This window comes from Orycteropus afer, unplaced genomic scaffold (assembly GCF_000298275.1).
Source record: "Orycteropus afer afer isolate SDZICR_OR568_19922 unplaced genomic scaffold, OryAfe1.0 scaffold00209, whole genome shotgun sequence".
Lineage (NCBI taxonomy): Eukaryota > Metazoa > Chordata > Mammalia > Tubulidentata > Orycteropodidae > Orycteropus > Orycteropus afer.
In genome coordinates, this window is record NW_006921796.1 from 894,481 (window position 1) to 906,945 (window position 12,465).

The 12,465-nt window shown below is 41.4% G+C and overlaps 1 protein-coding gene across 1 annotated transcript in view; it reads left to right on the top strand.

Moving 5' to 3' along the window:
* PRDM4 (PR/SET domain 4) overlaps positions 1-12,465 on the top strand; it is a 62,460-nt gene that overhangs the window by 12,546 nt on the left and 37,449 nt on the right. The window contains exons 4-5 of the mRNA XM_007948248.1: positions 1,265-2,059; positions 2,652-2,709. Coding sequence (XP_007946439.1) covers positions 1,265-2,059; positions 2,652-2,709 — 853 coding nt within the window. The remainder of the gene's footprint in view (positions 1-1,264; positions 2,060-2,651; positions 2,710-12,465) is intronic.

Sequence of the window (12,465 nt, forward strand, 5' to 3'; positions counted from 1 at the left end):
TCGGCCCCGACTCATAGCGACCCCTCCTTGGGTTTCTGAGGCAGTATCACTACGGAAGTAGGATTGCCCAACCTTCCTTCCTATTCTGTTATAGAAGTGTTAAATTTACATTTCAGAAAATTTAGCAAATAGAAAATAAGAGGGAAGGCAGAGAACCACTCTCATCTCGCCACCTGTCTTTTTGGTATACCTCCTTCTTGTCTTTTTTTCAGTGTGTAGGTTTTTACCTGTTAGTCATAATTAAGATCATACTTTGTATGCAATTGTATGTCTTTGCTTTTTTTCACTTAATAATTTTCTCTGTTGCACATAGTTTTAATAATTATCTTTTGTAATGATGTATTACATTCAACTGAATGGTTGTTCCATTATTAAACCAGTCTTGTTGGACGCTTTAGTTTTTCCAATTTTGTTTATCATTATAACTAAGCACTTATGAGTATCTTTTTGTGCAGTATTTACAAAACATACTTAGGGTCGATTACCATAAGTGAAATTCTTGTGTAAGTGTGTAGGAACATTTTTAAGATTTTTAATTTCATATTGGGGAGCTCTGGTGGTACAGTGCCTAAGGCTTTGACTGCTAACCAGAAGGCTGGCGGTTCAAACCCACCAGCCACTCCTCAGAAGGAAGATTGGGCAATCTACTTCCGTAGTGTTTCTGCCTTGGAAACCCAACAAGGGGTCACTATGAATCAAATCGATTCAGTGGCAATGAGTTTGGTTTTGGCAACTTGTGTTCCAAATGGGCTTTAGTAATTTACACTCCCACTGGCAGTGAAGCAAGTACAGTTTTACCACAGCTTCATGAGCATACATGCTAAAAAAAAAATTCTTTTTGTTTGCTCTGATAAAGCAGGTACCATTGGGACTTGTTTTGGATAGAGCTTAATATATCACATGGTACCTTAACATTTAAAATGTAATTACATTCAGTTAAATTTCATATTTCACAGTGAAAGATCTGCCTTTAAATCATTTACCTTTTCATTATTTCTTGTACAGCAAATTTTTAGCATCTTAGGACTCAGGAATTGTACTCATTTATATTTTAAAGGCAGCATGGAAATGATTAATTTTCAGTTGACATCAACTGAGTAAGGTTAATTTTTTTAGACACAGAGTTTCACAGGGAATACTCATTATGTATGTATGTTGCTATTTATAAAGTATATGTATTGATTAAACTGAAGAAGTGGATAGAGGATTATATATTTAACAATGTACCAAAAAGTCCCTGATATCTCATCTTTTCCTTTCTCAGGCATTTTATCTTATTTAGCTGACAGACCTCCTCCTCAGTATATCCACCCCAACTCTATAAATGTTGATGGTAATACAGCATTATCTATCGCCAGTAACCCATCAGCACTGGATCCGTATCAGTCTAATGGAAATGTTGGATTAGAACCAGGCATTGTTTCAATAGACTCTCGCTCTGTGAATACACATGGTACCCAAAGTCTTCATCCCAGTGATGGCCATGAGGTGGCATTGGACACAACAATTACTATGGAAAACGTTTCTAGGGTTACCAGCCCAATCTCTACAGATGGAATGGCAGAGGAGCTTACAATGGATGGTGTTGCAGGCGAACATTCCCAAATCCCCAATGACTCCAGAAGTCATGAACCTCTGTCTGTGGATTCTGTGAGCAACAACCTTGCAGCAGACACTGTAGGCCATAGTGGTGTGATACCCATTCATGGGAATGGCCTGGACCTCCCTGTGGTCATGGAGACAGACCACATTGCAAGTCGTGTCAACGGGATGTCTGATAATACCCTCAGTGACTCCATCCACACCGTGGCCATGAGCACCAACTCTGTAAGCGTGGCACTCTCTACCTCACACAACCTCGCCTCCCTAGAATCTGTTTCCCTCCATGAAGTTGGCCTCAGCCTAGAACCTGTGGCAGTCTCCTCCATCACTTCGGAGGTTGCTATGGGGACAGGTCATGTAGATGTATCTTCAGACAGTCTTTCTTTTGTACCATCTTCACTGCAAATGGAAGACTCCAATTCAAACAAGGAAAATATGGCAACCTTGTTTACAATTTGTGAGTGTATTTAGCATTTTTCTTTTGGAAATATTGGTAGTAAGAGCCATCAAAGGCCTAACAAGTTTAGTCATGAAGTCAGACATTTGATTAAGGAAGTATAGAAAGTAAGTAGACTTTGGAATTTTTCTTTGCCTTTGTCTTGTTTTTTATGTCAATGTGGTGACTTTTCCTTAAGGAAGCCAAATGATAATGTAAACATTTAGTTGGTTTTATAGCATCCTCCAAAAGTAAGGAAATATAAAATAATCATTTCTGTATTTCACAGATTAGCTCAGTTTGGTAATATTGAAGGTATTTCTGATCAAAAATGGGTAGTTAATTATAAGAGTGGGCTTAAACATAAGGCAAAAAGAAGCCTGCCTGTTAGAGCGCTTGTACTTCTGTCCCCCAAGGATAGTATAGGTGGATAGCAATTTTTTTTTTTTTTCCTCAGAATCCACTTAAATTTCTATAGTTAGACTTGTGACAATTCATTTTATGGGGCAATAAAATAAAAGCAATATCAAACAGTCAGTTTGTCAGTATCATTGCATGCTTCATTCGTGCAGCAAATGGGTAGAATACTTACTACTGGCAGCCTTTGTGCTAGATGCAGAGGAGAAGATGGTCTGTAAGAGACAGTACATGCCTTTAAGGAGCTTAATCTGGTGAGAACCACAGACAAGTAAATAGGCTATTGCAATACAGGACGGTATGTGCAGGGTGCTCAAGGAACCTGAGGGAGGACCATGTAACCAGGCCATGGAATGGTCAGGGAAGACTTGAAAGGGGAGGTAACGTACATGTTAGCATAGACCTAAAGGACAAGGACAGGCATTGGCATCTGGTAAGTGCCTAGAACTAAAATTCTTTTAAGTGGGTCAGAATCGTTGAAGCATAAAATGGGAGCAAGGAGGTTATATGGTGAGGGTAACTGGATTGGAGGCAAGTAGGCAGGCTAGGAATATGATGTAATAATTTAAGTGACTAATTTCCTAATCTAGATGCTAAGGAGAAGTGAATTGAGTCTAAGAGATGTTTATACAGAATAAGACGTGATTGGATGAAGTTGGGGAAGGGAAGAGTTAGGGAGAACATCCTGGTTTCTGGGGAACCGGGAGGATGGAACTATTCATTGGGATAATGAGTATTGGAGGAAGGGTAGGTTATTTGTTTAGAGGAATAGTGGTAAGTCACAGAAATAGAATCATACGCTATGTGGCCTCTTGTGTCTGGCTGCTTTCATGTAGCATCAGTTTTCAAGGTTCATCCATGTTGCAGCAGGTGTCAGTACTACATTCCTTCTTATGGCTGAATAATATTCCTTTGTATGGATACACCCATGGACATCTGAATTATTTCCACTTTTTTTCGCTATTGTAAATAATCTGCTGTGAACAGCTTTGTACAGGTTTTGTGAGAATATGTTTTCTGTTTTCTTAGATATATATATCTAGGGATGGAATTATTCTATGTTTAGTTTTTTGAGGAGCTGCCAGGCTGTTTTCCAGTGGCTGTAACATTTTTCATTTTCACCAGTAGTGTCTGAGAGTTCCAGTTTCTCCACATCCTTGCCAGTGCTTATTATTTTCCAGTTTTTGGTTTTGTTGTTATTTTTCAGTCATCCTAGTGGTTGTGAAGTGGTATCTCATTTGGTTTGCATTTCCTTAATGATTAATGATGTTGAGTATCTTTTCATGTGTTTATTGGTCATTTGAATATCCCCTTTGACTATTCAAATCATCTCTGTGTTTTTGCAGTATTGTTTTGTTGTCTTGAGTAATGGCTGGGGCAGTTTCAAAGGTGGGAGCTGGAGGATATTATGGCTCTGAACTGCCCTCAGAACAATTCAGTGTGGATCCTGAAGAAAGGCACTGAAAGCCAGATCAGTCCAAAGTTTTTAATTAGAAGAAACTTATGCACAGAGAGAAACACTATGAAGCTTGGGAAGAATCACCTGGGTTATGTCTGTGGAGGGGGGGGGTGTCTTTGTGCTAATATAGTTTACATACTCTGAGAGTGAGTGCAGGCAGAGAGAGAAAGAGATGTGACTGCATGCTGTAGGACTTCAAACTGTTTGGGTCCTTAGAAACAGTTCTAAGGAATGTCTTCTTAAAGGTTAATCTATAGCTCTTGGCTTCGTGGGTGGAGGAGCATCTGTTTAGTAGAACTGTTTAAGTATGTGATAACATTATTGACCAATCGGCTACTCTCGTTTACTCCCAGAGTCTTTTGTGGGTGGGATATGTGTTGGCTGTCTCAGCCCTACACAATTCTCTTTCTGTCCAGTTCTTAAAATCTCCTGTGTCCACTTCTTTCATGAGATTTTCTGATTCTGTAGGATGGGGTAGAGCAAGTATGGGGCTCCTTTTTAAACTTACTAAAACATCATCAATATAAACAAGTGCATAAAAACAGTTCTACCTACTTCGATTTTTAAAAAAAAGTCCAAATAGCAAGGTTTTCTACCAGGCTTCCCACCCAGAGAACCACCCCTTGATTTTTGCCCACCAAGTGTTCTTTTTATGTGTTTTATACCACCTAATTGGGTTTGTAAGTACATAAGGGCTGCATTATAGGGACTACAGAAGCCCTAGGGTTAGGAAACTCCTGGATAACTCCCACTTGCCCTTTAATGTTATGTAAATTTGCCCTCACTTGGAAATAATTAAACCAATTCCTATTTCATCAGTCATTTTCACTTGCTGCACGTGCAACTTAAAACCACTGAAATGACTTTAAGGCTTTTGTTGAACTAATACAGGACTTCCAGCCAGTAGTCCTGATTGATTCATGGCCAATGAAAGGACAGCAGACCAGACTACAATTTGTAAAATGTGGGTGAACTGGAGTGATAACCAGAACGGGAAAAATTATAGGTTGATGTTCAGCTATTATTAATCTCTCTCTTAGAAAAGGACGGCGTGCATATTGCATAGCAACCAGATTGCTTAAGCAGCAAAAGTGGGAATAGCCATGCCCTGCTCTAAGGTGGTGGCTGACTGTACCTCTTTGAACTCATGCCCCACAGCCCTGACAGTAATCCAGTCTCCCACAACAGGCCCCTGAAAGGGCACCTCTCCCAGGTCTTCCATTCCCGGGCTTCGACTTGTAACTTTTCCTGTTCCACTTACCGTTCTGCTTCACCCAAATTAAAAAACTCGAGTCTGTTCTGATTCAGCCTCATTGGTCATGACTAAACTGGTTTGGACTAGACCCTGCACCAAAGTAAGGCTAAATAAGAACTGTATGCACCTGTTCTGAATTACCTACAAATTCACACTTAAGAGATGATCACAACTCTGGAGCTGCCTGTATATCTATAAAAAACCAAACGCACTGCCGTCGAGTCAGATCTGATTCATAGCGACCCTTCCTCGGATTTCCAAGGCAGTATCACTACGGAAGTAGATTGCCCAGGCTTCCTTCCGAGGAGTGGCTGGTGGGTTTGAACCGCCAGCCTTCTGGTTAGCAGCCAAAATACCTTAGGCACTATGCCACCAGAGCTACTTGTATACTACAGTTAATTTTTAATAAAGCACAGGTGCTCCCTAGACTGCCATTATGTTCAAAGTCATTTTGTTGTAGAGCATCCCCTTTCCCATGGCGGCAGTTTTTTGCATTAAGAGGAGAGAGCTTATATTTAGTGTTTAGGGCAGCGGTGACTGACTTTTAAAGTATCAGTTTTGGTCATAAAATTGATATTGCTGCTACTAGAAGTAAAAACAGCAGGTAAGTAATCCCACTAAGAAAATACAGACCATTTATTCCACTGCCCCCTCAAAATGGGTTTGTCTTAAAGGACTGGTGTAACCTTTGATACGAAGGAATGGATCCAAAGAAAGCCTAGAATGTATCTACCCAGACAAAAAAGGGACAGCCAAGGCCAGAGATTAGTGCCATATAGCCATATAACCTGTTATGGGTTATCTAGAATATTTCTGGTCACCGGCCCTAATCAGTGGCATACCAGTTGGAGGTTTGTACGCAAGTGGTGGCTTTCACCAATGTCATGGTTTTTTTCCCCCATATAATGTGCATTGCCAGGCTCTTTGTCTTTAGTATGGTTATATTGTTCTCAGCACTCCTCATTGGTGTTACATGATACCAGCTACTGGTGTATTAACCACATGAATCTATCCCATATTTGCTGGTAATGACCCCATTGTTGGGAGGTTACATTGTTAGGCTTTGTAAAATTTGTATCCATAGCTTATCATTGTGAGGCCAGACTAGGGAAGGTTATCCTGTGCGTGGGAAGGGTGACATCTACTCCCTGTGTATATGTAGTATATTTAATAATACCACTGTGCTAACATACTATTTAAATTTTTTTGTTCAGTTATCCAAGAGTGAACCACAATCTTGGCCTTTTAATGGGGATCCTCCTTGGCTGCTAAGAGGCATTAATTTTGGCACTCTAACAGACTCGTTTGCTATTTTGGCAGCATGGCACACCCAGGACAGGAATTTGTTTTCCTTTTTTAAACAACGTTAGCTGGGGCCCAGGGAAAAAGAAGGCTGATTAAGCTTTTAGTGGAAAGAAAGAAACTTATTAGTCACTTACATGGGGCAATCATTATTTTCTATTAATATGTAACTTACCACTTCCTGTCAAAACTTTGGTGGCTTGTGGGGTGTTGCTCGACTGGGTGTACTGCACCTTGCACCTAAGGAGGTCTCTATGTAGTAGTAGTTAATAGGGGAGGCTGGCCACGCACTTGTCTCGAACTCAGCCACTGTGGAACATCGGGTCAAAGGCTAAAGGGGAAATCCTCTTGCCTTATGGGCAGTAAGAATCCCACCCACTCCCTAATGTACTTTCTTCAGTCTGGGGTTTATGGTTATCCAAGTTCTAAGTTACAGCATTCATTTTGTAGAGTCCAGTTTCCATGTGAACAAAGCTGGTGATTGATGTCTTTCATAGCCTAATACAGATAATCCCCAACTTACAACTTATGCAAATTATGAACTGCACTTAACAGCCATCTTTGTAGTTTTTACATCTTATTGTTAATAATATGTACTATATTCAGTGTCGCTGTGCATAATATACTGATGTTATTCTCAGATGTTCAATGTTGTATATGATTTTTAAAGATACTGATGATATAAGGCAATAATGAAAACTTAAAAAAAAATGAGGGATTTGACTTACACAACTGATTTGTCAGAACAGAACCCCATTGTAAGTCAGGGACTACCTGTAGACTTACCTGGGTAGTGCTCTATGCTTAGTTGCTCATACAGAGACCATCCTCCCTTGGTGGGACGTTCATTTAGTGTTTTCAGGACTTCAGGGAGAAGTACCGCCCAATGGCACAAGGTGGGTAGACCCATCAGGGAATTATTTTTTCAGGTAGCCATTTTTCCTTTTGAATAACCTTGCCCCTTGGGGGTTACAGGGCAGATGCAAATGCCAACTGATACCGGTTTTCAGCCCATTGTTAGATAAGAGCTCCAGTAAATTGAGACCTTTGGTCACTATTAATCTTTTTAGTTGTGCCATACATTGCAGTTAATTTTTTAGAGCCTGAAGTGGTAGTGGCTTGATGTGCGCTTACTGTAGAAAAGCTTATAAAAGTCCACTACAGGTAGTTGCTGGGTTAGGAACATCTGACTTACATAACAACCTGCAGTTACAAACCAGACCCAGTAAAGCCTACTCTATTAAAAAGTTGAGGTGCAGACCATGGTTCATAATGACAAGCAGGTGCTACTTTGCAGTACACATCAAAATGTTATTAATGTATTTTTATGTTAATGATGTTTTAATATATCTGCAAGTGTTTCTTTAATGTTTCTTATGTGTAGAAGGGTATGCTATACATCTAGACAAACATTTGACTAATTGACATTAGATATGAACCAAACCATACCTAACTGTTCTGACTTGCATACAAAGTGGACTTAAATTTAGGAATGGAGCTTGTTCATAATCTATATATAAGTATCTGCACAGGCGAGGGAAAAATGATGTCCTTTGTTCTTGGGTTGGGGTTCTGTATAATCTATTTGGCACATTTGCAAAGGGTCCTCTCCTCTAATGTGGCTTGATGCATCCCTAGGTTGAGAAGGGCATTTAGAGCAGCAAACGAGACATGACTCTAGTGAGCACGATGTCTCTTGGTAACAGCAAGTCCTGCCTGTTGTGGTAACCTCCAGATGGTTTGGGCACCTTGATGTCCTTCCTTTATGTGTCTCCATATGGCAATGTTTTGATTATCAGTAGAGGTGAGGGCTCTTACGGCTGCTAGGGTACCTGCTTCTATATTGTGTACAGGGGAGTTAGTGGTAGGTACCAGAACAGAACACAGTCACTTTAGAACTAAGTTGTTATAACTTGTCCCAGGTGTCTCACCACAGCTCTTGCTTTTATAAAGACCTTTTATTAATTTCCAAGTTTTCCATTTTCCATTGTGATATCTCAAGGACCTTTATTATTGCCCAGGAGTCTGTGTAAGTAGTCAACAGAAGTGGTTATGAGAAATCACTAACCAAATTCTACATAACTCTGCTCATTGACTATGCCCAGCTGTTTCAATCCAAATAATGTCTGTTTTGGGTTGAATGTTATGTGGGCAGCTGGCCAGCACTAGAGCCATTTGTATGCCATGCATCTCTTGAGGGTGGGAGTGGGGTCTCCTCACTGAAACCCGTGCAGGGCATTCAGGGGATATCAGCTGTGGTCTTGCAGGTACATCATGGGTACACTGTATAGGTTTAAGAATTCCTATAGTTCCTTGGACGGGAGGCTAGGGACAGCTTACTCTGTTGTAAATAAGCAAGTCATCTTACTAGAGTGCTATTCTGTACCACAGCCAATCTAGGCTCGGTGAAGAGGTCATCTACCCACACCTCCTTATAGAGTAGCCTGTTTTCACTTCTATTGAGGTTTTTTTAGTAAGGCCCCATGTTTGTAATAAGGCATTACATACAGCTAAGATTTTTTTTTTTTTTTTTTTAATGTGTAGTGTGTTTCAGTGCTCTTGAAGAGCTGGGACCAAAAGCTAATTGGCTACCTGTGTTTGTTTTTGCATTGCCACAGGGCCCATCTCATATTGTCCCCCTGCAACTGTGACATCTAAGTCATAGAGTACACCAGACTCTGGTCTCTAATGCCTTAGCCTTGGAGAAAGCATTTTCTTGTGAAGCACCCCAGTCCCGGGTGGCTCCCCTATTTATTAGCTTATACAGAGGGTAGGGACACTGCTATAACCTAGCAACCTATGAAAACATGCATCACTTTAACTGTTTGTGGGTGCAGAAAGGTGGTGATTTTGTCTGTGACCATTGACAGCAACACCTGAGTCTTACCTAACTAGATGACTCCTGGAGATTCTACTCCTCCACTAGGCCCCTGCATCTTTTGGAGACTTATAGCCCATCCCTACTGATGAAGATATTCTACCACTTTGTTGGTTGTGGTCTGTAAAAGGCTTAAGTTACTAGAGGTTAACATAACATTATTTACATTGTGCTCAAGGTGTACTCTTGGCAAGGGAATTGTGGCTAGGTCTTGAGCCACCAACCCATGGCAAATAGTGTTGTTGTTGTTATGTGCCATTAAGTCAGACCCGACTCATAGAGACTCCTCCTTGGGTTTCCGAGGCAGTGTCACTAGGGAAGTAGATTGCCCCATCTTCCTTCCAAGGAGTGGCTGGTGGGTTTGAACCGTCAGCCTTCTGATTAGCAGTCAAGTGCCTTAGGCACTACGCTACCAGAGCTTCCTGGCAAATAGTAGGACTGTGTAAATAACTTTGGGGAAGCACCTGAAAGGTCCATTGTTGCCCTTACCAGGTGAAGGCAAATATATCTTAAAACATCTGGGCTTAAGGAAATACTACAGAAAGCTGGCCAAATGTGGTACAGAGTGAAATTTCCAGAGTACATGGTTCCAATGGCTTAACGACATGGGGAACTGCAGCATGTATAGGAGGGTGTCACCTTTTTAATTCTTGGTAGTCCGAGTCATCTGCCACATGCCACTGAGCTTGTGGATGGGCCATAGTGGACTACAGTATGGGCTTTATGCCAACTTGATTATTCATACTTTTTAAAATTTTGCAACAGTTTGAGAAATATCTTTATTGCCGCTTCCCCCGCACCCCAGTCAAATGTTGTTTGACATTTACTATATATTCTGGGGTTTAGGTTAAGAAAGCAGTTCTCATTTAGCACAACCTTGCATAAGCAGGTTTTTATACTTCTCACTTGTAGGTGAAATTCTCTGAGTGTTGTTTCTAAAGAGGTCTCCAGAAATGTGTAGATTCTTAAAATATTTTTGGAGATAGGGGAAACAAACTCCAAAATCAGAATGATCTGTGTTACCAGTTTGCCTGATGATCTTAGTCCTTTTGACTGGGATGGATCCACCTCCATATCCATCTGTATATGCCATAAAAGAACACCAAAAACCATTGTTGGCAAGTCAATTCTGACTCTTAGTGACGCTGAAAGATAGAGTTGAACTGCCCTATTGGGGTTTCAAGGCTATAAATATTTATAGAAGCAGACTGCCACATCTTTCTCCCACACAGTGGCTGGTGGGTTTCAACTGCCAACCTTTCAGTTAGTCTCCAAGCACTTAACCACTGCAGCACCAGGGGTGCTTTCTTTATTCTGTAAGACCTGCAAATTTATGTGGGTTTTTAGGAATTAAAATATATCCAGCCCTGGTATCCACCAAGGACCTTTTGTTTGTTCCCTGGAGACCAACATGTGGTCTCCTCACCAATGGGGGGCCGTAGGTTCCCCTGTCTGGCCCTACGTTGAGGGTCCCCTTGGCCTGACCATCAGAGGAGGTGGAGAGCTTCCTTCTCTGAGGCTGCACATTGTCTCCAGCCTCTGATGGCAGAATGGACAGCTTTTTCGCTGAGTCTCCTTTCATCCTCTTGATCAGGCTTTACCATATTGTTGCTTAGGGCTTGGTGGTGGTGGTGGTTGTTTTCTTATTTTATATATATAACTTGAGTAGCACCACATTAGACTGCTTATCTGTGTCCTTTTTGGACATTCCCACGTGGACTGAGTCCTACGACATCTGATACTCACTTTGCATTTTTGATTCTGTTTTTCTTTTTAAACTCTTCCTTCCCTTTGTCATACTATGTACCCAGGGCACATGGTCCTCTAATTTTGTTAGTCCGTTTAGGGATTTGCCCACATCATATACTGGGGCTCTGGGGAGGGGAGTAATCATAGGAATTAGTATCCTTTTCCAATAGGGAGGTGCTTCTTTAAGCAGTTTATTCCTCATCTCTCAGTAAATACTTCATTGTCTGGTTCCCGAAACACATCAGAAATACGGCATTTTTCATCAGTTCACAAAGCATCTTTTGGTCATCTTTCATTTTTCTCCAGGGTTCTGGCTCCATGTACTTGACCCTCTATGGGCCAGGTGAGTCAACAGGCCTGACTTACCAGTCAATCAAGGTGTGATTACCTGGTATGTTTTGGGTCCCATGCTGCCACTGGCATATAGACATGAAAGAAGTGATAGTACTTATTTTTTCTGCTTCTGTGTAAGACAGCACAATTCCATCTGCTCCATTATCCCATAAACACCATTCATGAGGCTATGGACTCTGGATTTTGTTGAATTTTTTCCGTGAGGTCGATCATTTCAGCAGGGGTATACTCTTTCATGATAAAAGTCTGATTAGCAGGGGTGGGGGGACCCCCTGTACCCTTCCTTGCCTGGTCTGTTTTATTTTGGACTGAATAAGGGGTCTAAGGAGCCTGGTTGAGATGCATAAAGTACTCAGCTGCTAACAAAAAGTTGGTGGTTTGAACCCACCAGCAGCTGAGCAGAAGAAAGATGCAGCAGTCTGCTTCCATAAAGATTACAGCCTTGGAAACCCTATGAGGCAGTTCTGCTCTGTTCTTTAGAGGTGCTATGAGTCAGAATCGACTTGATGGCAGTGGCTTTGGTTTTTGGGTGTAAGGGCCTTGCCCTTTGAGGCAGCAGCTCTTTTTCTGAGTCCTCTATTATGTCTGAATCGTTTGACTTGTAATTTAAGGTATCCCACGAGCGTCTCCTCCTGAGGCTCTGTGATGGCCTGGAGTTTTCCCTTGAGCCCCTTAGCCTTTTAGCTTAGCATAGCAATATGCCAGTACATTCAGTTCCTCTTTAATTTGCTAAGTCTCTAACCAGCATTGAGGCTGTGGACCTCATCTCTTTCTAATTTCAGTTTTTTGTTTAGCTTTTTAATTATGCCTCAGCTGCTGTTTGGGGTTCTGTAGCTAATATGACAGCTCCAAGCAACGGCTGTCCTCCTGCTACCACAGCACAGCATCCATCCTTACTTAAGCTAAGTTAGAGTTACCCCTTTAAACAATTCTGTTGGCTCACTGGGAGTTTGAGGGCTTTCCCAGGCTCCCTCGGCAGTCCCCACACATCTAGCACACTTACCACGGCCCCA